At 45.4% G+C, this 27,970-nt stretch overlaps 1 protein-coding gene across 2 annotated transcripts in view; it reads right to left on the reverse strand.

Annotated features, from left to right (window-relative positions):
• Positions 1-1,978: 1,978 nt before the first annotated feature.
• Dock4 (dedicator of cytokinesis 4) overlaps positions 1,979-27,970 on the reverse strand; it is a 412,188-nt gene continuing 386,196 nt past the window's right edge. For both annotated transcript variants that reach the window (XM_038335987.1, XM_038335988.1), the window contains exons 41-52: positions 27,301-27,387; positions 18,343-18,519; positions 17,546-17,629; positions 14,367-14,486; positions 13,915-14,036; positions 13,469-13,589; positions 11,895-11,976; positions 11,617-11,726; positions 9,678-9,750; positions 7,857-7,970; positions 5,097-5,158; positions 1,979-2,481 (exon numbers count right to left, since the gene is read on the reverse strand). In XM_038335987.1, the coding sequence (XP_038191915.1) occupies positions 2,008-2,481; positions 5,097-5,158; positions 7,857-7,970; positions 9,678-9,750; positions 11,617-11,726; positions 11,895-11,976; positions 13,469-13,589; positions 13,915-14,036; positions 14,367-14,486; positions 17,546-17,629; positions 18,343-18,519; positions 27,301-27,387 (1,626 nt within the window). In that variant the 3' untranslated portion in view covers positions 1,979-2,007. The remainder of the gene's footprint in view (positions 2,482-5,096; positions 5,159-7,856; positions 7,971-9,677; positions 9,751-11,616; positions 11,727-11,894; positions 11,977-13,468; positions 13,590-13,914; positions 14,037-14,366; positions 14,487-17,545; positions 17,630-18,342; positions 18,520-27,300; positions 27,388-27,970) is intronic.

Genomic DNA, 27,970 nt, shown 5'->3' on the forward strand with positions numbered 1-27,970 from the left:
AAAATGGCTTCAAGAGCAAATAACACTGATTTATTCTGTGCCCAAGCACTAGTCAAGAAATCTACTAAATTACACAGGAAAAGGAAATCAAAGAGGCTTTGTTATCTTATGCATGTCATCTTACTTAAGGGAAAGATTTTGCTTCTTTAAAACAACGGAAGCATGAAGCTTCCTACATACATGTATATGTGTGTATATAGATGTTTTAGGCTGTGATTACAAACACAAAGTGTTATTATAAATGCAAACGCTAGTTCAAGAAATTTCCAACTGCAAAACCTGCAAGATACAAAGCTAAAATTCATGTTCCTTTCCTCAGTTATGAATACTTTCACTAAACATAAATATTTTTACATATATTAATTTTCTGACATTCAAAATTGTAAAGTCAATATGGCAGAATTATTGTTAAAAGCACATATGTACAAATATTTTCCATACATAAAGTATTTGGCATAATTGTAACAATCATACTGCATCCACAACTGTTTGCTTTTATTTTTACTTTTCTTTTACACATCTCTTATTAAAATTAACCAGTTATGTACAAAAATACTTGAACATTTATTATAGAAAACCTCTATAACCAGCCTCAACAGCACAGACCTGCTGAATGGTTTCATTAAGAGAATATAAAAAAGTGGTCACTGCCCTCCAGGTAAGCTAGCAACGAAAACAAACGCGACTAAACTAAGATGAGCTTCCCAAGAAAAGAGGGAAAACATTGAACAACAGCCTGATGTAAAATACAGTTCATATCTATTGTCAATTGTTATAAACAGTCAGTGAAAGAAAATAACCAAGGTGAAAAATACACCACTACACACAGGTGCTTTCCACACCCCTACAGCCGCCGCATCAGCGTCTACTCTACCTCCGTCTAAGATGCTACGCTGCCACACCACGCTAGAATGCTCCACAGCCCTCCGCCCCCAACCAAAGGACCGTGGGATGAGCTGAGAAGCTAACCTATCCCCGTGAGAAGGGAGAGTTTGGAGAATTCCTTATTTTATGCAGGGTTGGATGTTAATGCCCTCACTTTCTCAAAGTCCTCTTAGCATTCTATCACATTAACATATTTTCACTAAGGTTTTGTCTTCCTTCCCACTATTGATTTAATACTGTCCTGTATTGATTCCCAAATCCTTGTTAATGGGACACAGTAATTTGTGCCTATTTAATCCTTGAACGTCTGCTCTTCGTCGCCGGCACGTTTTAGATAGGAAATCATCAAGCTGAGGAAGCACAAAATTCAAGTAAACACTTCTCCTCGGGTCTTTTGCTTAATCTAGCTGATTGGAACTCCGAAAGCAATTTGCACCTTGGAAAGTAATACAGTAGATAGCATGGTGTCAGAGCATTTAAAAATTTAGCAAACGATTCACAACACAGAGTTAAAAGAGTGTAGACAGCTGTCAGACGTCAGAACAACTTCCTGTCCCAATCCGAGCAAGCCTTAAGCATCGCATCCAACTAGCCTGCTTTAACCTTCAATTCTGAGGATGCGGACTTAACACTCTGATCAAGGGGAGAGCCAAACCCGACACGTTAATTACTAGAGTCTTCTTAAGGAAGGGCCATTGTGTTAGAACGTGCACAGACACGATCAGCTTTCTCAGAGTATCAAGTATTCAAAAAAAAGGTATACAACATCATCACGCACTGTATTGCTTGACAATATTGTATTGGTTTTAAGATTAAACTATGTAAAAAAAAAGTGAACATAAAAAGGTACAAAAGGAGTCTTTTTTCACGATTTACCACTTTCAAATGAGAAACGTTTTAATGAGACTCAGCCATACTTCATATAACATCTGGCGTTTTAGATCAGTAACTTTTAATATTGTGCAACATTATATTAATAAGCAAATTTAATCCCATTCATTTAAAGAAAGGTCTGAGTAAGATATTAAAGTGCCTACACTAAATGTCTTCTCATCAGACTTATTTTGTAAACGGCAAAGAATTCATCGCAAAGAATTCATCGCAGGTACATAGAAAAGTGACTTAGAGCTGAGACACCTTGCGGGGCAGGGGCCTGGGCCTCGGGCCGGGCTCAGTCCTTCGGGTCCCATTCTCCAGGTGGCTGGATCGCGCAGCCAAGGGCTTGGGGGGAAGAGCAGGTGGCTCGGAGGTGACAGGGATGGAGAGGCTGTGAGGTAGCGGGACAGGGCGCCGCAGAGTCCGCTCGTAGACGCTGTACGGGGGCGGGGTTTTGCTCTCCTTGCGTACTGGCTCCTCCGACCCGCTGAAGCTAGGCATGGGCATCGGCACGGGCATGGGCACCGGCAAGGGCACGGGCACCGGCCCTGGCCCTGACTGTTCGTTTGCCTGGTTTTCAAAGCCTGAGGTTTCCGACGTGCTACACCGGCTGAGCGACGAGATCCCACTGCTATAGCTGCCCGACAAGACCGGGGAGTTTGAGCTCAGTCCTGGGGAGTTGTACTCCACTGGAGACGGGGTGAAGGACTGTATCGAGCCCTGCTCCCACCATAGGTGGGGAAGCGAGAAGAGGAGAGAGTGGTTAGAGATGTTTCCCTAAACTCGTGTGATGAAGCCCTAGCCTCCACTGCCTGCTGGCTGGCTGGACTTGGAGGTGTAGGGAAGGAACTGTGACCCTAATCCAACTTGGCTGACTGGTATCCATATAAAGACCTTGGGTTTACAGGGAAGTGTGGAATACAGGCCCACAGAACCCACAGAGGACAAGTGCCCACTAGCAAGCCCCAGAGAGGAGATGCGGACAAACCAAGTCTACCAACACCTCTAGTCTCCAGGCATGAGTGCATGTATGTGTGTGACTGGACATGGATATGTGTGTGGGTACACAGGTGTGTATATGTGACTGTATGTACATGTGTGTGGGTGGGTGCACATGCATGTGGGACTGTATAGATAGATGTGTATGAGTGTGTGTTGTGGATGTGTTTGTATGGATGTGTGTATGTGTGTGTGTATGAATGTGTTTATGTGTGTATGTGGATGTGTGTGCACACAAATGTATATGTATGAATGTGTGCGAGTGTGTGTATATGCATGTGTAAGTCAGAGGTTGCTGGGTGTCATTCCTGAGGAGCCATCCACCTTATTTTTCTAAGACAGTGTTTCTCCCTGGCCTGAGGCTTGCCAACCTCCTTAGGCTGGCTGCCCAGGGAGCTCTAAGGATCCTGACTCTGTTTCCCCAGCACTGGGGTGGGTAGAGCATACCACAGCTGCTTTTCTATATGGGTTCAGGGGACTGGACTTAGGTCCTCATGCTGTCAAGGCAAGCACTTTACTGACTGGGTTACTTCTCCAGCCCCTAGCCTCTCTTTAAAAAAAAAAAAATGCGGTGGGCACGGATCCTTCCATTTAATAGGAACATAAAATTAAGCATGGTGAATTATGAGATCCAAATTCACCAATATCTTTTTTTAAAAAGAGGTATCAAATTCAAAACAAGACAGGTTAAGTTCAGTCATCTGTAAAGGAACAATCATGATGCTTTGTGGGGGGAACACCCTAAATTCTATCACATAAGATACAGAAGTGCATTCCAGCCATAGGAAAGCTTGAAACTTGGGAGTAGTGTGTCCTCTAAAGTAACCCGGGAGTTACAGCACAAAGTATAATCTCTCTCTCTGTCTCTCTCTCTGTGTGTCTGTCTCTCTCTCTGTCTCTCTGTGTGTCTCTCTCTGTGTCTCTCTGTCTCTCTCTGTCTCTCTCCCTCCCTCTCTCTCCCTCTCCCTCCCTCTCCCCCCCCCTCTCTCCTTTACACAACGGCCTCTGGCCAGTACAAATACATGCAGTAAAGATCAGCTTGCTAACTGGAGCTATCTAACAGGTGTGTGAGGATTTTCCAGCAAGGCTTCCTCCTTCTTTAAGAACTTAATCTCTCCATTACTTATTGTCTTATTTCTACTCTGCAAAATGGAATTGAAACACAGACAGTAATTCCATCACCACGTGTGGGAGTGTTTGGAGGCTTCACAGGTGCAAAGATGTGGGAGGGCCGTGCTGCCTTCCTCTCCACATCATGACAAGCAACAGCTTCCACGGCAAACGCACGCGGGCCACACGGGCTTCACAGTGATAGCCAGCCGTGCTTCGGAGCGACAGCAAAACTAGAAGCTAATTTGCACTTCCCAGAGAACTTTTCCAGCAGGGGTTTTTGGCAACAGAATCAAGCCACCCTGCTTGGGGGACTTCTCCTTTTTTGGTGTTTCTCTGATTCCATCAGAGACTGTCCTGAGCAGCCAGGGGTCACAACCTGTCCCGAAGTGTTGGTGGCGCTAGTGCTGTCTCATCAACACAAAGGACTGCAGGTGTGGACACTAAGTTCCTGGTACAAAGCATCCTTTGTACACTCACTCCAACCTCTTGTTGTCTCATGGGCTTGGAGCCAGTCCGACTCAGTCTGCACAGAGGCTAAATAACACTTTGCCTTCATAAGGGATCTGTATGCTTAGAGATGTTAGGTAGCCTGCATTTATGTAACGATTCGAATATCTGAGCTTGCAACCTTCTAGTTTGTTCTCCAGAATGCTTTCTTCCATTTTTACCATCATGTATTCCATGACCAAGTGTGAGTTTGTAATGGGAGACATCTTTAGTACAAAGTATTAAGAGGACAAGTTGAATTTGGCTTTGCCGAAATGCATGAGGTTGACGATAAAGCCCAAAAATGTACAGAAGAAAAATCTAGTAGACCTCAATTACTGGCGTTGTTCAATCTGTACAAACACATATGTATACATATAATCAAAAGGCTAAGTCAAAACCTAGGAGTTACACTGCGGCTGTATTTCTTTTCTTAGTCAATAGATTTGCAGACTATAGTTTGTTAAGTTCTCATGGCCACTATTGGGAGAATTAAACTGCCATTACTACTACTACTAAACAACAAAACAAATAATTGAAAACAACAGTAACAACCACCAGAGAGTACCACATTCTTGGGTTTAGCCCTCCAGGGGGAAAAGCAGGCTGCTTTCCGGTCCATTTTCCCTCCCTTTTGCGATAGGCTCTGTGACTGGACCACAGGAATGAAAGCACCTGTTGATGCACATAGGGTCAGATTTCAAGGAAAAAGGAACCAGTCCAAGGACGGGCTTTACCTTCAGCGGAGACCGTCCAGCAGGTGATGGGGAGACAGATGTCGTGTGTCTTGCTGGTGAAGCTGTAGATGGAGAGAGAACATTGAAGAAAAACCAGAGAGCGGCGCCTGCCCTATGCATGTACAAACCCAGGCAGGTGAGTTAGTGTGTAAAAACTGCCTCAGCAAGGGGAGGGGAAACATTAGGAGGAGAAACCGCCTGGTGCCTATCTAGACCAGATTCCTCACAGAGGACGGTGTCTCCAAGACATGGGCCCATTAGTAAAAAGTTACAGGTGCACACACGATGCTCTGACCAGAACCGTATGGCCCGGACTGCTCCAATGACCTTTCCTTTCCTTTCTTCCCTTTTCCGTTTTTGTTGGCAAGGCTTCATGTAATCCAAACTGGTTTTGAACTCCCTATGTATCTGTGGGTAACATTGAACTGCTTATTTGCCTGACTCCACCTCCTGAGTGCTTAGGTTACCGGGTTGTGCTACCACACTTCGCGCTAATATTCTTCTTATGTCCCCCAAGTCCAGATGCTGTTCATTACTCAATCTCATAAAACACTTCTGGTGTGAAGGGCCAGGAGTCCTTGGGAGATGGCTGCTGTCTCTGGCCTGAGCAGCAATGGGAATGCGAAGGCCACCCAGGCAGCCTAGAACAGGCTCATAGAGATATCCAGCAAGCCTTCTGTTCCACCCCATCTTCCTGCATCCCAATGCAGATGGAATACTTGTCCATGTCAATACAAAAGGTGAGCAGCTTCCCATTGTTCTTCTAACATCTGTCCTTAGGCCTTCTTCCCTCGGTCCCCTGACTCACTGCCATGGCAAAGAAGAGTAACCTCTGCTTCTCCTGGGTTTCCAGGTCTGGTACCTGGGACCCAGCATGTGAGGTAGTGCAGCTCCGTGTCTCCTTAGGGGCCAGAGCTTGCTCTCTATGCTTAATGGCATAGCATAGAATGTGATGTAGGGTGGGGGTAAGCTACACTTCCCAGTTCCACACAGTAGCTCTGGCAAAGGTGTGCTAAGCTCCTTTGTGGTCACCTGCCACTCTTCCAGCCAGCACTGTGAGGCTTATAACTCGTCAAAACCTACAGAAAAGCTGAAAGGAGGAACGACAGACAGTTGCACAGCCCCATAACACTGACCACAGACAATGACATCAGGACAGACCACGAAAGCAATCAGTGCAGAAGGGAGAGCGGTCCTGCCAATCAATCTACTTGGAAGGAGAAGGGTCAGCTGGCTGTGCTGAGTTCATTAGCACACCGCAGGGTCGGGCAGCCTCAGCCCTGCTCGCCGGCTCCTAACATCAGTGCTGGCTCTCTGTTGTCATGTGTGGTGAGTGCGGACTAGGAAGGAAATCATGTGTGCACAGAGAAAGCAGCCCTGATGGGGACTCCACGTCTGCAGCTCCTGTGGCAGAGGTCAAGGCTTCCTGTTGCTTTTGATTCAGTCTCAGACAATAGAGCAGCCCTGGCACCTAGTGCTCATTCTTAGAGCTGTTTTTCTGGAAAGGTACTTTCTGCATTCCTAAAAAAGGTCCACCAGCATCCTTGTTGTCAAATTGGAACTGTCCCAGGAGATCAGAGGACATCGATAATATTCATTCCTTAGTAAGAACTATCAATCTTATTGTTCCTTAAAAATGCCTTTCAAGTTCCCATATTCAGGGGCACCACCAGGCCTTCAAAATAGAGACTGCCTGAATGTACATGTATCAGCAACGAAGTACAAATGATTTGGCTGACCAGCCCACATTCCCACAGTCAGGCTGATACACCAATGAAGATGATTAATAAAATTAGTTATTCCTCGCTCTGTCGAAACCTCTCACCTTTCGGAAACTAAAGGACAAACAGCTACAATACAGTAAGGAAACAGGAATGCCTAGTCTAGAAAAATTTGCCAAGGAAACAGCACCACATCTTCTTTGGTTCTTAGGCTGGCTATATCTGAAAAGCTCCAGCCAACATGGGTAAGTACCCATAAGACCTGACTACTGGAAAAAGCAGTCACTTAAAAGCAGGAGGCCTCTTTTAAAACTGCCTCTTGTGCAAGTCACCAAGTGCAGTGAGTTCAGATGGAAAGATGACCTTTTCCCACCGGAAATCCCTAAGCGAGTCAGCTCTGTCTCTGCATTTCTCCTGGAACCCATGGCCAGGCTGGAAGCTCCCCAGCCATTTTCAGCACTCGGATGCTAGGCTTGGTAAAATGCTGTGTTCAACCTCGTTTCAGGGATGTAACCTTCGGGCTGAGAAGACCTGAGGTTGAGTTCGTGAACCACACTCCCAAGAGGTGCAGGTTCCTGCGTTGGGCCTCTGAGCAGTAACCACCACTGGACACAGTGCTAGCTCTCAGAGCAGCAGACAACTTAGGCTGTCAGAAGCAGCTCGAAGCCACTGTGAGTTGGTCCTTATTTGGGTCAGCTGAAACATTGATGTCATTGTTGAAGATTCAAGAAAGCGGCTGAGTTAGCAGAGATTGGTACGAGCAGGGTTTAGAGGAAGCAGGAGTGGCCCATGGAGCCAGAAGGGTTGCGCATGGTAAGGAGAGAAGATGGCATGCTCAGAGCTTACCCAAGGGGCTGTCTGGCTGTGTGGCAGAGGTACAGGGAACGGGAGCAAGCACTAGAAGTGAATTATGTTGCTAGCAAGATTTTTACCTCAGATACCAGGTGCCTATCATTCTCTGAGGAACTCAGCACGAGACGAAATACTCAGTATGACTCATTTTTATAAAAGTGATCACTCAAAGGCTTCAAATACCCACCAGTCTGTGTGGGCCTTGGAGGGACAGGAGGAGAAATAAGTTTCCCACTGTCCGACATGTTCTTGGCTTCCTTCCCACTGTCCAGGCTCCAGCTGCTAGGGGTGGGATTCACAGCTGGAAGGGAATAACAAGGCTAAAAACACAAGATCCAGCTTTGCCTTTCAGATGTTTGAGATCTTAGGAGAAAGTCGGAATTATCCAGAATGGGGAAAAAAAAATCAACTGGTTTCAAAAAAACCCACAAAACCCTAAGCCCCAAACAAGCAGGAAACTCCCTGAATACTAAAGCTCTCTAATTGGTTACTTGACAGTCAGAGTCGACATTTAATTGGCTAACAGCGTGGCTCTTTATTTCTCTCAAGCTGTCCAACCGGACCTCAAATCTCCATGCCAGAGAGTAGCCACCTGCTGAGAATTGCGAATGTGTTTAGATGCCAGAGCACAGATGGAAACTCCAGTCATCCGTCTATTTGTAGACATTTCTGGACCAGTGTCATCTAAAGGAGGCGGGGAGGCAAGTGGCACTCTCGCATTTCAACTGCGTGGTGGAAGGACCTTGGACCGGTCTGAGGATGCCATGCCATCTCCCTGCCCGGTGCTGTCCAGAAAGGACTCTTCCTGCATCGAGAGATCACACTAGCTAAGTCCTGAGGAAGCAACTTGGACTGCTGATACGCCCTTCTCATTCTGTAACCCATCTGCAGTCCAAGATGTAGAAATAGGGAGAGTCCTGCTAGGAAGCGGGGCAGGACACACAAGGCTATGAGCAGACACTCTGTAGAGAAGACTAAACCAGAGTTCCGGCTTGCTTCCTGCGCAGACACTGCCATCTGATGGACCCAGTGAGGATTGCCATGCTTTGTTCTTCCAAATTACTGCTTTGACTTAATGGGGCAGGATTATTTTAAAAGTAATTTTTTCCTCTATTCCTTTTATATTTTCTCCGTGGGTTTCTTTAGCACAGTGGGTAAAAATAGCAACACGATCCCAGTTTCTACTGATAAAGACCAATGCTCGACTTACAACATGAAAGCTAATTCCATACTTTAAAATAATTTTGGCTAGGTCCTCACTAATTTTTACCTCCCTTTGGGAAGTTTTAATGTTAATGTACATGGTAATACAGCCTAGTTCTTAATGGGGAGCAATTAAAATGCACTTTCCCGGGACATTTCATTAGTGAGTCTTGACTCATTGGCTGGAGAGCCTGCTATTTTTGAGGCCTGACGACCCTGAGAGAGGCAAATGGGTGACTTACTGTGCGTCCCCATACCCACAGTTGCCGGGGTGCCCTTCTTCTTCTGCACGATGCTAATTGGCTATTTACCATGGACAAGCGTTTGGTTCTTTGTGTGCGTGCACGACCTCGAGGCGGGGCACACTCCATTATGCACTGGACTGCAATGCTTACACAGTGTTTAATTGTACAAGAGCCTGTCCGAGTCACCACAACCACAGACGAGCAGCCCGGAGGAGCTGTGAGAATGAGACAAGGGACGCGGACCGTGGAATCAATCTGAGGACTAGCTGCTTCGATTATGTGAACTGCTGGCCTAAGTGGCAACTTTGCTTCAGAAAGTACAGGCTTCACCTGGGCTGGCTAAACAACAGGAAGTCATTACACAGAGGGGTTCGTTCCTAAATTGCTCAGATGCTGCCCTTTATAGGGGATGGAGACTGGATCACGAATGCATCTTTCACTAATTCCCTGAAGATCACAACTGTCCTGATTGCCACATGGCACATGACAGACTGGAGAAGATGAGGACACAACAAACCCTGACACGTTCTAGGGCCCCCGAGGGGTTGGATGACACCCACCTTTCTCAGGTGCAGAAAGATTGGGATCACTGCGTGGCAAGGCCCCATCTCCAATATGATTAAACAGCGTTCTCTGGAAAGGGAAAAGACAAATATTTGTGATGTAATACGCTGAGATACCTTTTAGAAAATGATATGGTTATCTCCTTATGAAACTGTTTGCTCAAAACATTTTCTATATGGTGTAATGAACAAAGAATTAAACTATATTTAAGTAGAAAGGGGGGGACAGAGCCTTAAATTTTCTGAAAGAAACACAATGAAAACTGTGCTTCATATTAAATATAAATGCTTAATACATTTATTTAGTTTTTAATAGTTATAATTATATAATAACTCATAATAAACATAGGGAAAGTTAATATTAAATATCAGCTAGGTACGATGTTCTCTAAGTGCATATTGCTAGAATGGCAGCCTGACCTATATGCATAGGAACTAGAGGAGAAACAGCAGTCCAAACACCTACTATATGGGTGAACTCTATTGGCTGAAACCCCAGAGCAGGTAAAAAACATAAGGTGATGAATGATCTATAATTTCTAACCTACACAGTTACCAATTTTACATGGCTCTATCTCATTCATGGAAAGAAACAGTGGACACCTACAACAGCTGTACATTACTGCAGTTTGGGTAGCACAGGTACTGTTTCAGATTTCACCCAAGGCAGAGAACTTGGGACTAATCAAGGGCGCCCTTCAGAGTTTCCCCTGCTGGCACACGTTCTCTTAGAGCAGATGAAACAAACTGTGAAATCCCCTCGCATTGCCAGTGACAATGGGAAATAAAACTGGTTAGCTGGGTCAGCCAAACGCACTCAGCAATCATTTCTGCAAGCCATCAGTGCTGCGCAGAGGCGGCTTCCTGGGCCTTTCGGGAAGATCACACAATCAGCAAAGATAAACCAATCAAGCCAAATCCCACTCGCTCTCATCCATTTCCAGATGCAGCTACAGACTTCTGCCAGGATGGTGTAGAAAAACAGAGAAATTAGCGGGAGCAGAAACAGTTTGCTCTGCTCTTAAAATTAGTTCCAAACAAACGTTACAACTCAGGGCTACAACATAAACCTTCAATTTTGTACCCACCCTCCAATGCACATAGTTGCCTCTGGGCTGAGCCTGTGGCCCTGCGCTCACTCAGGTTGAGAGGAATCATTTTAGGTAAGGTTTGAGTGACAGGCAGAACCACATTCCCTAGCTCCTGTGAGGGGTTCAGGAACATCTCCAGGACACAGTTGCTTCCTGATAATGCACGGAAGAAAAATGGCAAAGGCAAAGAGATCGCCCCTGTGCTGAGGGGTTGGGGGCTGAGGGAGTGGAAGGTGGGAATCAGCTGTAGCTATCCTCAAGAGCTATGCGAAAACAGGAAGTTCTGGGCAAAAGCAGTAGTCTTCCCCTAACTTAAGGGGTTCCCCATCCCCAGACTTCTGCTCCATACACATGCAGACACACACACAGATGGTTCATTCATTAGCTTCCCCTTGGGATGTTGCTGTAGCCGTAGTGAGCAGGTTGTAAAGAAGAAGAACCCAGACATTCTCTCTCTGCTTTGCTGTTGAAGCTGCAATGCAGACAGCCCTCTAGAACACAGGGAGTTGAATTGGACAGCCTGCGCATCAGATAGTTACATTACGATTTATAGCAGGAGCAAAATACAGTCATGAAGTAGCATGGACATAATTTTATGGCTGGGGGTCACCACAACATGAAGAACTGTATTAAAAGGTCGCAGCATTAGGAGACTGAGAACCACTGCTCTAGACTTATGAGTCAGATGGCGTCCTGACAGTGGCAGAGACAGGAGGCGGGCCGACTCTTCACCCAGCTGGCCTGGATACTGCTTGCTTTCAGCAGCTACTGTGTGCTTCTGCAGAGATTCACAAACAACCCCACACTTCCCCATTTTCTGGCTTCTGATTCACCCACAGGAGTACCTGGGAAGGCTCCACAGGTGTTGGGTAAATGGCACTGCATGGTCTATCTCTTGGGGACAGGCAAGAGTTTTCTCTGGAATGTTTGTGTTTGTCAGACAACAAAGGAGAAGCTGGGAAGAGAAACAGAGAAATTATCAGTGTGGTAGCCAAGTGGGGCCTGCTCTTGGAAAACCAAGTGTTGTGGCAGTTGCCTACAGTACGGACCACTGAAGCCACAGTTCCTGGGTTCGGGAAGATGCCTTGGGTACCAGTCACCCCATTCCCAGCTCTGCACTGACCTCTGGCGCTCGATGGGGCAGAGCTCGTCACATTAGGTGAAGCAGAGTGAGTGGAGCTCAGGCTCGAGGTAGATGGGCTGGGCTGGAAACGGAGAGATTGTCATAGGTGGTTAGGAGCGCCAGCTCATCGTGACACTTGAAACAAAACACCAACACGTATCTTCTCAAATTAGCAAAAGACAGAAACAAAACCCCCAAAGGCCATTAACTCAGCCGGACAAGGAAGTTTGCCTGGATTAATCAGGCACCTGAGATTTCCACTACGGCTGAAGGGACCTCTCATGTGTGAGTGTCCACATGCCATGGCTTATGTGTGGTATGCATGTGTTTTCCTCCTGTGTGAGTGTGATACACATGTGTTCCTCTGCTGTGTGAGTATGCATGTACCATCGTGTGTGTGTGTGTGTTACACATGTACTCCTCTTAATGTGTGAGTGTGCATGTGCCATCGTGTGTATGATACACATGTATTCCTCTGCTGTCTGAGTGTGCATATACCATGGTGTGTGTGTGGTATACATGTACTCCTCTCCTGTGTGAGTGTGTATGTGCCATGGTATGTGTGTGTGTGTTACACATGTACTCTGCTCTTGTGTGACTGTGCATGTGCCTTCATGTGTGTGTGTGTGTGTGTGTGGTATACATGTACTCCTCTCCTGTGTGAGTGTGCATGTGCCATGGTATGTGTGTGTGTGGTACACATGTACTCTGCTCCTGTGTGAATGTGCATGTGCTATCGTGTATGTGTGTCATACATGTACTCCTCTCCTGTGTGAGTGTGCATGTGCCATGGTATGTGTGGTGCACGTGTGTTCCTCTCCTGTGCGGGTGTGCATTTGTCATTGCATGCGTGTGCAGGTCAGGAACAGCGGTGCCGTCCTTTCACCACATGGGTCACCACGCTTGGCAGTAAGTGCTTTGTTCACTAAGGCCTCTAGCTCTAAACATGCTGAGTGTTTCTGCAAGGCACACAATCTGCTTCCTACTTCTTCAAAGTCATGTGTTCAAAGCACACAATGGGAATTGCACTGTGGCTGTTTCCAAAGGCAGTGGTAGGAAATACAGCTTTATTTTACTATCCTAAAACAAAATGCTTTAAGACTCCCATGAGCTCCAAAACACCTTTATAAACTTAGTATTTTCTTCTATTTTTTTTATTACAGAAAATGTTCTTATATAGGTATGCAAATTTTATAATAGGGCCTCAAGCCACAAGGGAACTCTTAAAGAACCACGTTGGAACACTACGAGGCAGATGGTGTATATCGACATGCCCCAAGAATCCAGGACCCAAGAAGCAAAGAACTACCAAGGTCAATCTGAAAGCTAAGCTTGGGCAGCCTGCCCGGACCTCTCTAGTGCTTGTGTATATGTTCTTAAAGTGATGGGCAGTTTGGAGAAAAACAGCTTTGTGGATCCCAAAGGCCAACAAAGCGATACTGAGAGTTTTTAGAAGGTTGGTCCTTAGGTCAAATTCTTGCTTGCAGGTCTGTCCATGAGCCCAGAAGAATAGACACTGATGATGCAGGACAGAAACGGAATAAACACGAGCAGACAAAAAGCTGATCAAGTACCTGTATGTTAAAGACTTCATCAGAGCTTTCTGAGTGCCCTGTAATATTGCTTACTTCAGCAGAGGCTTGGGAGGACAGCGAGGACGAGGAATACCGGTTGACAGCTGGGTAACTTAATGGGCTGTTGCAGGGGGAAGAAAACAGTCGTTAGCTGGGTCTCAGAACTGTATTTTATCACACGCTGGCACGGCATAACACCAAGGGGAAAAAAGACACATCCCATTTTGTTGTCTCCTGTTTGCCTCGATATAATCGAATGCTTGGGTTTATTTATTTCTCGTGGTGCTGCTGTTTTACCAGTGGCAGATGTCTGCAGCTGCCTCGCGGCTTAATTATTTCATTAAGAAATAGTGAATCTGACAAACTGTACCATAAAGAATGAGAGAACCATTCCTCATCATCTTGTGGGGCTGGCAAATTGTAAGGTAATTCAGAGTATGACTTACCTGCGTCGAGGAATTACCCTGGTACCATCTGGACTCATGGAAGCAGGGGCCGAGTTTCTACACACACGAGGGCTCCCATTAGGAAAATGGACAGGACTGGCTTGAATACAGGCAGGGAACTCCTGAAAAGGAGGTAAAGAACACGTTGTATTAGAGCGGCTGACCTATGATGTACTTTAATCTACTACATATACATCTTCAACATCTTTACATAGGGACCAATTATAAATGTCAGTATTATTGAGCCTTCCAACATAAGACTTTTTTATTTTGCTTCCATGAAGGGTAAATATAGCCAGCGGCAGGAATGCAATTGCAATATTAAAAGGTCCCTGGAAAACGTGCAATGTTGCAGAAGGACCAAAAGATGTCACTGTTGGATTTTTCATCCATCGACTCACAGAAAGCAATGGCAGCGGCTAAAATCCCCACGGCCACCCTCCAGCACACACCTGTATCCCAAAGCTTGATTTCATCACAAAGAACTGGTCCACCAGTTTTTTGTGAAGGGGTCTCATATCTTGAGGTACAAACTTCTCGTGCACGGCCAGGCCAAATTCCAGAATCTGTGCCTTGAAAAGGAAAAACCCGCATCAGTGGCTATGTCTCAAGGGGGTTTGCTGTGAACCATACATTACTGCAGACCTGCTCCATCCAGTGAATGTGAACAACTGCAGCTCTTTGGATGAGGAAACAGGATCCAAAACGTCCTACATGTGGTAAGTAACAAATGGGGATTTCAATCTGGGTATGGCTGACTCCCCAGACTTGACCTTCCTACTTCATTTTCCCTGAGCTCCTTCCCTGTGTAGTTCATATCTTTAATGATAACCCTCTTTAGTGGCTATGGATCCCTGGCCCCCTCGCCCCCTCCCTAGGATGGGCAGGGAATGGGGCAGGAGCTGTTTCCTGTTTGGAGGGCCAAGCAAATCTTTTTCTAGGATGGCAGCCTCTCTCCTACATCAGACTCCTAACCCCAAGAGATTCTCAAAAAATTTTCTAGAGGACAAATTAAAAAAAAAAAAGATAAGGAACTCTGTAGCAGTTGCTATACCATTTGTTTTTCTTTAAAAAATATTATTCTGGTTTCCTTACTCTAATATCACAAGGGCTCCTGCCTTAAAGGAAAGTTTGCCCCAGGGACCCAAAAGGAACCGGACCTACACATGCAACTTTCTCTCATTCAACTACCAACAGGTAGTTGTGACTTCGCGGCTTTGAACAGCAGCTATCTGCGCTTCAGCAAACTCCAGTCTGGGAGGAAAGCAAGCTGTGCAACACCTGGGTGCTTGCAGCTTTGCGTCTGTGAAGAGGCTAGATAAAAACTCAGGGTTAGACGGGTCTGACCTCCACAGGCTAGAGCACCCCAGCACCTTCTCTCTGAGATAGGGCTGTGGCAACGTCTCCTCTGGAGGCGTTCTCCTGCCAGCACCTTTCCACAGAGATAAGCACCCTGAAATGAACAGGAGGGACACACTGGAGCGCATCGGATGCACAGAGGGAGAAACCGACTGGGGATGAGGAGATGGGCGGGACCCAAGAGTCACGACGAACTACAGCAGCTGCTGACCTTCTCCATTTTAAACAGCTGTTGGGTCACCTTTCTTTGGCTCAGATAATGTCACTTGGGTCCTCAGGGAGTGGACTCCAGCATAGAGATTAGGGAGTTCATTGTGGGGAGTCTGGGGCTTCCTGCCTGTGGCTCAAGAAGAAGCAGCAATCTACAGAGAATGATGCATTATATAGCAGGCCGGCCAAATCCGTTGAGCCCAGGGCCTCTTTGGAATTTTATTAGGCTTTCAAAGTTGTTGGATCCAAATGGCAAGGGTTTATACTTTCCACTCAGTCTTAGAAGTGGGTCATTGAGAAGACAGGGATCATAGGCCAAGTGGCTCTCCACAACTGAATCAGCTCCTACAGATCAGGCAGCTGGATGTATCTGTTGAAGAAATCTCCATGTCAACCAGACAGAGGTTCAGGAAGGATGGTGACCTCCACAGTCTAACTCCTAATTGATGGTCCCGTGAAACGATGTCATGCCCAAGGTTACATGATAGACTTTTATGTCAACTGTTCTATAACAGAGTGATGTGGGAAAGTCTTCTGTTTGTGTTGATTTCATGCCTTGGCCCATTTAATAGGCCAGCCCTTAGGTGGGTGGAGTAGACAGAACAGGAAGAAGGAAGTGAGGTAGATGGCTCAGAGAGATGCCATACCTCTCCTCTCTGAGCCAGACGCGATGAAGCTCCGACCCAAGATGGACATACGCTAGAATCTTCCCGGCAAGGCACCACTTTGTGGTGCTACACAGATTATTATATATGGGTTAATCAAGATGTGAGTAAGAGGCTGAAACTAATGGGCCAGGCAGTGTTTAAATGAATACAGTTTGTGTGTTGTTATTTCAGGGCATAAGCTAGCCAGGCAGCCGGGATCTGGGTGGCAGGAACGCAGCCCGCAGCTCCTCACTACAACAGAGACCTCACATTTCCTGGCTACAGCTCTTCCCATTGGGTTCCATAAGCAATGCTAGGCACAACACAGTAAAGTCTACCTCCATTTTCTTGAAAAGCTTCTTCCCTCTGAGCTGCTGTTTTAATTCTGGGGAAAGAATTTATTCAGACTGACCACAAAAGACAGAACCTGAAGGAGACCGCTTCTGAGAGACGAAGCTCAGATAAAAACACAGAGACTTTAAGAAACCAACCCTGTAAAGGTCTTGATGCAATCCTGCAACTGTGACCCTCCTAGAGCCATGCTGGAACGTTATTGAATTCTCTGTTTTTTTTTTTTTTTGTGGGCCTAAGTCCCTTTTCCCTGAACTAGTTCACCTGCCCTCATCCACAGCCCCATCTCCCCTCAACCATATCACTATTTTGTGGATAATACCTAGAGACCATAAACAAACTAAAACCCATCACAACCCTATTCTTATGTTCCAGTCTAAAACCAAGGTTTATTGGTTAATTTCATAGTATCAAGTAGGAAGAGATGCTTTTGTCCCATGTCATAATACTCTACTTTTCTTGGGGACAAAATTATTTCCCGCTTAACCCAGATTTCCAACTCTGTCTACCATCTCAGAGGTTTGCAATCCCTTTTCAGGCAGCTATCAACAGCGCACAGCAAGGGGCAGAACTGTCAACTCTAGTTCTCAGGCCCTGAAGACACAAAATAAGAAAAATGTGAAGTAGAAAACAACGAGCGTCCCTAATCAGTCCACAGAACACAACCTCTGGGCTTTATCTGCAAAACACAGCTTTGCTGCAAAGCCAGTTCTACTGACTGACACTCCTTCATGGCACTTACGTACCAGGCCCATCCATTCATGTACTTATTCCTGATCTTGAGGCGGCCTGAATTGATCTGAGCATGAGATTTTGAGGGACAAGCGAGCAACAGGTCTGCAGTACGCCTTAGGGAAGGACGTTCAAAGAGACCACATGCGATGTTACTCACTGTTAAGTTTGTTCTTGCCTCCAAGTGGGAGGAAAGAGTAGAAGTTAGCCCACTGAATCTTCAGGTGTCTACTTACTGCCACAGGAGTGCGGCTGTTCATGCAGACGCCGGTAGGAGGCTACTCTTGTCACACAGGCCAGGGTAGACAGAATGACTGCTCCTGCCGTCTTACCTGCTCAAGAATCAGCTCTCTCAACCGTGCTATCTTCTCCCCGTCTTCAGGATGACTTAAAATGTAGTCTTTGACAAAGAATGCCTAGGAAGAGAAGGGACAGTCAGACTACCCTGGGGGAGTTACCACGAGAGTGAAAGACACACATTACTTTTCTAAGGCTCAGCATATATAGAGAAATAGCACAATTATGAAATATGAAATTTTTTTGGGCAGTTGGTCACAGGCAGCATTCAGAAAGCCAGAGCTTGTACACTAAGCATCTCTGGCAAAAAAAAATTAAAATTAAAATTAAAAAATAAAAAGAAAAAGAAAGCAGACCCAAGCCAATAAGCTATAATAATAAATTATAAACTAAAATAAATTGTCTTAAGATTCAATGTGGCCAAGACGGACTTTCAGCCTATTATAAAAATGGAAGGAAAGTCCACCTAAAGGATCATCAACAAACAAAAACAACCACAAGACTATACCCACGGTCCTCCTTGATTTTGCAAATTATTTTAGGTAGACATTTGTTAAACAGTTCTGAGCTCCTTTCTTCATTTATTCATCCCAACACACACACACACACACACACACACACACACACACACACACCTCATCATGACCGTGAAATACATGCACCAGCTGCACAAGACGTTGGCTATCCATTTGTTCTGCTCTGCAAAGGACTGCATTTGTGCTGACTGCAGCCATCTGCCACTGATAAGGGGCCCACATTTGCACAAGAAGATTCACAGAACCCCAAGGCATCTCCACTGACAAGTTCTTCTCTGGCGACTGTCAGTCCTCACCTCTTGGTACCTGGAAACCCCACCATTCACGGCGGCATCTATGACTCCATTGAGGCACATGGTCAAGGGGTTGATGTTCTGCATCTGCCTCGTCTGACACTGGCTGATCAGAGCCTTCAGCTGCTGGTTCTTATTCTCCAACACCTCGATGGCATTCTCCAGGGGACTCATCTCTATCTGAAAAGCAGATGAATGACAGGATCTACTGACTTTATCCAAAGCAAAGAAATGAGAGAGAGAGAGAGAGAGAGAGAGAGAGAGAGAGAGAGAGGTGATAGACACAGAGACAGACGGAGAAAAAGATCATTCAGCTTTTGACTCATCCAAGGTTCTTAGTAGCGCTCATTAACAACCCTTCTGTGGGCCTTCCCACAGCACAGGAAAGGACACGGACGTCAAGTCAGCCATTCATCAGGAAGGTGTAAAAACGATGGGTAACTATATCCACTGGTGGAAGAGTGGTTTGGGTAACCAACAACTGTTCATTGATAATAGGATGACAGTAAACATCCCATGTTTTTTTATGTTCTTTTGGGATGGATTCCGAATAATGAACGTTTCACCCCTCTAGGTACTTATTTTGAACAAAGCATCATGGAAAATACAGAGATACGTTAGCGGATCTGGTGTCAAAGAGCTTTCTGCCCCGTTGCAGGAGGGGACATATGCCCATACTGTCCCCATATGCATTATAACAGCATTGTAGGATGGCACAGGATGGCACACGGTAGTGAGTTACAGAAATCAAGATAATCATGTCATATACATTTTAGAATCCATTTCTTGGTGCAGAGCCAAGCAGAATGATAATGACTTACTGGTTGGTCCAGGGGACCTAATTGGGACTATGAACAAAGAGTTTTCCAGTATACGGCACTGTGCTGTTAATGTCACTGACATTCTCTCTGAAGAGAAGGTCTGCCAAACTCTTCGTAATGAGGCAATTTGGACATACAGAAAGCACACTTAAGCTCTCGTTCTTCCAGTGAGAGACACAAATTAGAATAAAAGGCCACTTAGAGCATCTTAAAGCAACTCTGAAAAACCTCACAACAGCTCAAGTGTATGGAAATTAAGAATAAACATTTATCAAAGATGATATAAAAGGAAGGGAATATAGCCACAATACATGACAAATAATTTTAATATGCATAATCAGGGAAGAACCCATTCACAGAATGCGTAAGGCTTCCAAACCATGAAGAAAAGCTGGGTTGCAAATTGAAACATCCATTTCACAGGGGAATAAACTCAAAATGGCCAGTAAATAAATGAAGGATAGTACCAGAGCGACACCCTGTAAGACAGCCCACAGAATGGTGGGAATAAATGTGACAGTAGCCAATAAGAGTGCAGCTGTGGCCACCAGAGCCCTGTCCTGCTATTGGAGGTTCAAGCTGTGTACCGTCTGGAAAACGGTTAGAGGACTATCGCCTATCTGCTAAGTAAGTTTCATATAATATTATTTTTACTTTTATCTGTCTCATGGTGCAGAAGTTCTATTCAGAGGCAAATGTTCAAAAAAAAAAAAGAAGATGGAACTGGACATGTATGTACATGTGCAGCGGAAACCATGTGCAAAAATGTTAGTAACTGCTCCCCCAAATCGCTGGTTATCAACAAGAGAGTACATAATACACTGTAGTCTGTTTATTGAGTGGAATGATATAGAGTAATGGGGAACGCTCTTGTCATACTTAATTGAAAACATATCACAAATACCGTCGAGAGGGTGGAACAGGTCGTAACAGAGAACACACAGCTAGGGAAACTAAGCGGAGTGCGCTGAGAAAAGCGTAAATAGGTGAAAGCCAAGCAAGGAAACCCATGCTATAAAGGTCAGGACACCTCTCGAGTAAAGATGACAGGGAATTGCGATTGGAATTTGGAGGGTTGCATAAAAGACCCCATGAGGGCACTAGCAGGGATTGTTACTGCAAACGGCATTGGATATTAAACCTTTTGCTGTACACGTGCAAAAGCCAAAGCATAAAGCAAAGTCTGAGCCCAAATCTCCACAAGTTAAAAAGCAAAGCAGCCTCAGAAGACAGGAGAGAGTGGGGGCAGTGACCCTGATGCTGTGACCCTATAACACAGTTCTTCATGCGGTGCTGACCCCCAACCATAAAACCATTTTCGCTGCTACTCCATAACTGTAATTTGCTACTGTTATGAGTCATACTGCAAGTATCTGTGTTTTATGTGGTCTTAGGTGACCCCTGTGAAAGGGTCCTTTGAACCCCAAAGGGGTTGTGACCCACAGATTGAGAACTGCTGCTTGGGGACAGTGGGTAGGGAGGATCTGTTGTTGAAAGGACACAGACTTTGAGTTCACAGGAGAAAGACCTCGGGGAGATCAATTACTCAACAGTTGCAAACACTTGAAAAATGTTTACAAGAAATTCTATGGGTTGTTTTAGCTATAAAATTTTAAAAAATCCATCTTCACATTTACAAGCCCTAATACTATTAATATAATAATTTTGTGACCATCACATGAGATATAATAAACGTGTAAAATACAAGAACTTCAGAGAACATGCATTTGAGACAACATATAAATAATTCACAATGCTGAAGAAAACTGGACACAGAAAAGGAGCGCACTGTTGACTGAAGAACCAGGTTGAGTAAATAAATACATGACATCAAATCTCACCAGCTCTCAGGAAATATGAGTAAGTGATACAAAAGCTGTCTATTTCCTTGTCAGGTCAGAAAGTAAAGAAGGTGTCTGGAAGGAAAACAGCAGCTGGCCTGAGGCCTGTCCCCTCCCCTTCCTGAGGAAGGTCCTTTGGGGAATTAAAAAGGAAACAGGTGGCCAGGTCATTTCTTCTAGCCAACCAAACCTGCATGTAAACGGACTAGGAATAGCTGTAGGAGGAAGAGCTGTCGTCCATGGAGGCCTGTAGCAGGAAGTTAGTAGAAGAAGACTTCTCAAGTCGACAAGCCCAGACCCTAAGGGAATATCCCTGAGAGGCTAATCCTCTGGAGTGCGATGTGTAGTGTCTCCTGATGCACACTTTAAACTGGGGAGCTCTGGAAACCCCACTTATAGCTTCCCTCCGTTACTCTAAATTGTCGCCACTGCTGTGAGACACAAGATGTGTGGATGACGCTTCAATCTCAGGAATCTCTCTTTGCCTGGGCATCTGGGCCACCTTGAGTTATTAATAAAGCTTGGCACTGGGAAGGGACAGGAGCTGTGTCTGACTGGCCCAAAAGTAACATCTCTGTAGGCAAGTAAGAAATGACTCGGAAGGGAGTTTGAACAGGACCCAAAGTGCAGTCATAAAGCAATTGAGAATAAAGAATTAAGAGGAATAATTTAATAACAATAGCTGCTATGGATCAACACAAAACACACTTAAATCTATGATCTAGTAATAACAGTAAAACCCAAGTCAAACAAAATCCAAGTAGCCTTCCTGTTACTCTCACAAGGTGTTAAGGCTGAATTTTGAATAGAACTTTTTATTTCCTTTCCTATATCTCACAGCAATAAAATAGTTGATGATGGATACTATTCTTTTATAGGACTATTGCAATGGATAAAAATAGATGATAAAATATCAAAATATTAAATCCATTTATTTATTGTGTGTGTGTGTGTGTTGTGTGTGCGCATGCGCACGCATGCATTTCATTGTGCATGCATGCATCCCATCGTGTACACACAGAGGTCAGAGAGCACACTTGAGAGAATTGGTTCTTTCCTATCACCATGTGGGTCCTGGGGATTGAACTCAGCTTTCTAGACTTTGTGGCAAGCACCTTTACCTACTGAGCTATCTTACTGACCCCCAAATGTCATCTCTTAATCCCTAAAAGATCAATGGGTCTGGGCAACGATGAACAATAACTAATTATAATTTATTCTTGCTAACATCAGAAGAGAAGGATGGGCGGTAAGAAAGGAGTAAGAGAGCAGCAGAAAGCACCTAAGAAGCAGTCTTGCACGAGCCAACCAACCTTACTAAGCCTCTAAGCTTATAACTATCAATTTACAAGAAAGGCAGGCCACAGAGAAACACGCCAAATGATCGGGCTTTGATTAAGACGTAAGGAAACACTTGAAGGCAAACCACTGAGTGATGCCAGGGGGAACAGTTAGATGGAAAAGGACTTAGGAGACACTGCACACAATGGCCATGGACAACCAGGGTCAGCAAAGGACAAAGAGGAAACCAAACAGAATCTTGGTGAGGCATACGGCAGCATAGGAACGTGTACAGTCGACACATTGTTATTCTTTCATATGTAATATGGCACAGTTGTTTAGAAATACACAACAATAACAAATAACAAGACACTTATGAGTGAGATTGTATGATGTCACACTCGTCGGAAAATTCCCTGGTGCAAGGAGTGGCTAGAAGTACAGGTAAATGATCCCTTTTCTAGCGCGGAAGATGACTAAAGCAAGGCTTCTTAGAAGCAGGAGGCTTCAGAAACACCAGGCTATCTCGGAACACAGGGCCGTAAGAAAACACTAGATGGCGCTGTAGGGCTGGTGGAGACTCCTCGGTACTGGGTAGGGCCATACATATGCCTATCTTTTTAAAAATGTATTTGTTTAATTTCATTTTACATTGCATCCATAGCTCTTTCCCCACGCCTCCTCCTGCCCCTCCACTCCCCAACCTTCATCCACTCCTCCCAAACAGGTAAGGGCTCCATGGAAAGCCGACAGAGTCTGCACATTAAAGCTGGGGGCAGGACCAAGCCCCTTTCCCCTACATTAAGGCTGAACATGGCATTCCATAGGGAATGGGCTCCAACAAGCGAGCTCATGCACCAGGGACAGATCCTGGTCCTACTGCCAGATGCCTCAGATTTATGAATACCTCCCTAGGTGTATCTTTTATTGAGTTGTTCTTTGATGGTCTTATACATGTATGATGTATTTTTATGACTACAAACACAACCCTTTCTAATTTCCTGCACACACCTATTATTCCATCCTACCCATGAATACCCTTCCTACTTATACATGTTCTGGGTAGGGCACAGGGTCCAGCTGTTAGTTACAGTCAGCATTGTGACCAGCCATGGGTCACTGCATTCACCACTATTTAATGCAGACAGGCTTCCCTGATTAAGGCTGGAAGCAGCACTTCTATACGGATATAGTCATAAATATGTAGAAGGCAGCTCGGCAAGATGGCGATTTAGCTGTGCAAGGGGAAAGTTCAACCCGAGGGCCTAAAGCCTCCTCAGGTGTTTTTTCTTGGTTTTGTTTTGTGGGGCAGGCAGCTATGCTGCACCAGGTAGGTGGAGGGGGCATCCAGTCTCATTGAGATTCCATCTCCATGGCTCTCATTAAGAAAGCAAATACTGGTGAGGGTGTGAGGAAAGAGGAACTCATATTCACTGTTGGTGAGAGCAAACCGGGGCGGCCCCTATGGAAACTGGTGTGGCGGGTTCTCAAAAAAGCTAGAAATATAACTACCACGCGGCCGCGGCCCACTACTGTCCAAATACCCAGTGGACCCTTCAGAGATGCTTCATCCTACTTCTGAGATTCCTGCTCAGCCATGCTCACTGCCGCGCTGTTCACAACAGCGAAGGGATGGAATCAGCCTGCATGGCCATCAGCTGATGAGTGGATATTGAGGATGTGATACATAGACACGGCCTATTTGATCCACCTGTAGAGAAAAGTGCAATTAGGAAGACCACGGGCAAACGGAGGAAACTGGGGGAAGAGAGTGCACCGAGGCTCAGAAAGATAAACACTGCACGTTCTTTCCCATGTGTGGAGCCAGCCTCAGCCCTTGCCATCTGTGTAATTCATCTGGAATACCTACAGGGGTAAGTCATGGGCTACCAGGGTGGGTAGATGCCTCAAGGGAGTGGAACTAGCAATGCACAGGGGATGTGACGATGGAGGCAAAAAGTTTCAGAAGGAATGGGTGTGGGTGGAGAGAGGAGGCAAAAGGGGAAGGAAGAAGGTTAAGCAAAACTAAAGATGTATAGAAAAGCCATATGAGCACTCACTACTCTTTAAGCCAATTTGACACAGAAGTTAAAGACGATTTGAAAGTGTGCTATCCTGTGTGGCTGAAGGATGCTGCCACGAGCCGAGCGTTGCTAAACCCTAGTGCCAGGTTTGGGATGCTTCCTTACGAACTCTCACTCAAAGAGGCTATGGAGACCTCCAAAACCACTCTTCTCGGCTGCCCACAGAGCTAGCTGATTAGACATCACTACTAAAGCATCACACACCTGAAAGGAGTAGAGAAATCCAGGTAGGACTAACCTGGCAGCTTCCTCCCTGTGCCTAGTGTTCTAGTGCTGGAAGGTGCCAGATAGGCAGCCAGGGACCATGTATCTGTGGTCCTTCTTTACCGTGAACTCTATGATCAAGTGAATTTAAAGCCAAATGTATGAATATCTTTTATCTTTCAGGTTCTGGCATTGCAGACAAGAAATTTCAATCCATTTTCTATCTTTATTGAGTACCAGCTATGTTCTTGAAGCCCTTATACAGCCAGAACCAAGCCAGTAAGAACTCTAATGGATCATGGAGCATCCCAGGGAGCAGGAACAAGAGAAGCACATGGAGGCTGCTGATAGTGGGCGGTACTTCGGGAACCGAGTAGCCCAGTTTGCCGTGTTCTCTAGAACATAATATTACCTATTCCAAGAATGTAGGCAGCTGTTTGAAAGGCTGTGTTTAGTATTTCTCTGTCATTACCAGCATGCTACTTTTCATGAGTAGTGTGTGTGCATGTGTGTGTGCATGTGTGCGTGTGTGTGTGTGTGTGTGTGTGCTGTTTCCTGGGCTCGGACTATTGGTGAATCTTCACAAGATTTGACCTTCTGGGCTGTATGGGTCTGAGAAGGCCCCCTGAATCATTAATGCAGCATGGATGACAAAGAACACCGCCGTGGGTTGGGCTTCTGCAACTCTGTAGACAGCAGAATAATGAGACTTTGTGAGCACACTGTTTGGTTGCCTCCCCTCATCCCTGAAAGGCACTAAAGTACACCACACCAGCAGGCAGTGAGGGGACCCCTGACTCAGATTGCACACAGACACGACTGGGCTGACATAATATCCTGGACTGAGTTTCATTTGCTTAGGGAGCTGTATTAATATTTTGGCATCCTGAAATGAAAAGCTCATTTGACCCTTGGTTTTGAACACAATAAGCTGATCTCTAATAATGAGACACTTCATAGGAGAAGCCATTCTGGAGAGATACTTTGGGTGGGAGCTACTCTTACTTGTTCATTGACATAGTCGGCTGTTGCTTAACTGAGGTTTTGTTTGTATGATAGATTTGCAATTGATGTATTTTATTTTAAACAGAATACTAGGTCAAGGGTGTTGTGGGACAATGGTCTTTTACCCTGTCACTTGTATTATTTTTAATAAAACGCTTATTGGCCAGCAGCCAGGCAGGAAGTATAGGCGGGGCAACCAGGCTGAAAGTAGAGGTGGGGCAACGAGAATGCTGGGAAGATGGAAGTTTCATTCTGCAGCCGTGACCCAGCCGCAGAGGATGCAAGATGTGACCGCCTCTCCAAAAAAGGTACCAAGCCACGTGGCCAACATAGACAAGAATATGGGCTAATAAAAGTTATAAAAATTGGTTAATAAAAAGAGCCTGAGATACCGAGCCAATCAGTTTATAATAGATGTAGACCTCCGTGTGATTCTTTGGGACTGGATGGCCAATGGCTATGGGACTGGACAGAACAGAACCTCAGTCAACCAAGACTCAGAGCCATAATGTGCCAAAGGAGAAAGAAAAACACTGGGAGGCAGGGGTTCTGCGGTTGTCGTACTGAAATACAGCAGAGAGACACCAGTGTGCAGGACCAGCCTTGCTGCCTCCAGCTGCTCACTCCCGTCTCTCTTCACTGGGGATGGGAGCTGGGGAGGTGCCTGGGAAGCAGAGCATTCTTGAGAGCTGTGGTTACCAGATTCTAGAATGGCATCCACTGTTTCCTAACTGAGGTTCCATCCAGGCCTGCCCAGCTCTTGCACAATCCTTCCCACTGCAGATCAAAGCAGCTCGGGCTCCATGCATGATAGATTTTTATATAAGCTTTATATGAAGCGGCTCCATAATTGCTTCATTTTGTCAACAAGAAAACCAAGGCTCAAAGAGAACAATAACACCGACTTTGGAATCATTTTAAAAAAAAATCTGTGTTCAAGTCTATACTCTGTAGTGATATTTCATTTGTGTTTTAATAAATAAAGCTTGTCTGAAGTTCAAAGAGTAAAACAGCCCCACTGGTCAGCCTTACAGACCAGGCAGTGGTGACACACACCTTTAATCCCAACAGCCACACTAGTTTGCCATAGAAACCAGGCCGTAGTGGTGCACACCTTTAATCCCAGCCCTAGAGAGGAATATGATGGGAGGAGACAGCTCTCAGTCTCATTCTGAGATTCCTGGAGGCAGGATCGCCATTTCAGACTGAGGTAGAGGTAAGAGCCAGTGGCTGGCTGTTTTGCTTTTCTGACCTTCAGGTTGAATCCCAGCTTCTTCCTCTGGGTTTTTATTATTCATGCTTCAATACTCTTTCAACATCTTGATAATGATCTTTGTCAAAGGCTTCTAACTTCTTGGTAAAAATTTTGAAAACTGAGAAAAGGATATCTATTGACTACATAAGAAAATAGGCTGCCTCCTTGGCTTTGGACTGTCGCATAGTAAGTGATGAAGATCACAGGCCTGGCACAATTAGGAGACCTGGCATTCTGATTGTCACTCAAGAATCTAACAGTTTTTTGTTGTTTTTATATGCTACAACCATAATTGCTTTAAAGAATATTTCCTGTTGGATGAACAAGGACCATATCAACATTCGTTTTAGGTAGCAGTCAGTGTCATGAGGGAACCCAGAGAATGAAAGAACACGAGAACTAGTAGTGGGCTCAGCCCAAGGGGAGTGGCCTGGGTGTGGATGACGTGGGGAAGATGCTCTGTTCCTTACCACTTCACGCTTCTCCACTTCGAACCAGCGCGAGATGCCGGGGAGACTCTGCACCAAGTAGAGTGAGGTTCTCTCCACCCAGAGACTCTGCAAAACAAAACCCAAAGTTACTCTCCAGACTGCCCTTCTTTCTAAGCCCCAAGCTGCGACAAGTCTGACCTGGAGCCACTTATTTCCTGCAGCCTTTCCTTAGCCATTCTCACTGAATGTGCACTTGTGAAACAATTGGACCGCAATGTGGTGCAAGCCCATGCTAGTCATTCTGCAGACTGCCTGGAGCCTTCTTCTGGGCAGAACCCCTGCTCCAAAAAGCAAGGGCCAGAATACAACAGCAAGCTGTATACAGTCTTCTCCTCTGTTTCCCCAAGATGGGACTTTAGCCTTTTTGCTCATCAAGGTTTAGCCAGTTTTCAAGCAGAAGAGGCAATGCTGTGAGCTATCAAGACAAGATGGGAGTAACAGCTACCTAAGGGGACAAAGGACCTTAGGATTACTTGGTTGGAACCTTCTATTTAAGGTGAAGACTTCAAGTCACAGAGGGACTCTTGAGCCACTCACAAGTCACATTCTAATTATCCAAGGGCTGGCACTGACACCCACCCCCGGGAACCATCTTCTCTCCGTTGCCATATGTCCAGGGCCACATTGCTGGTGATAAGCTGAACTGCTG

Source organism: Arvicola amphibius, chromosome 7, assembly GCF_903992535.2.
Source record: "Arvicola amphibius chromosome 7, mArvAmp1.2, whole genome shotgun sequence".
Lineage (NCBI taxonomy): Eukaryota > Metazoa > Chordata > Mammalia > Rodentia > Cricetidae > Arvicola > Arvicola amphibius.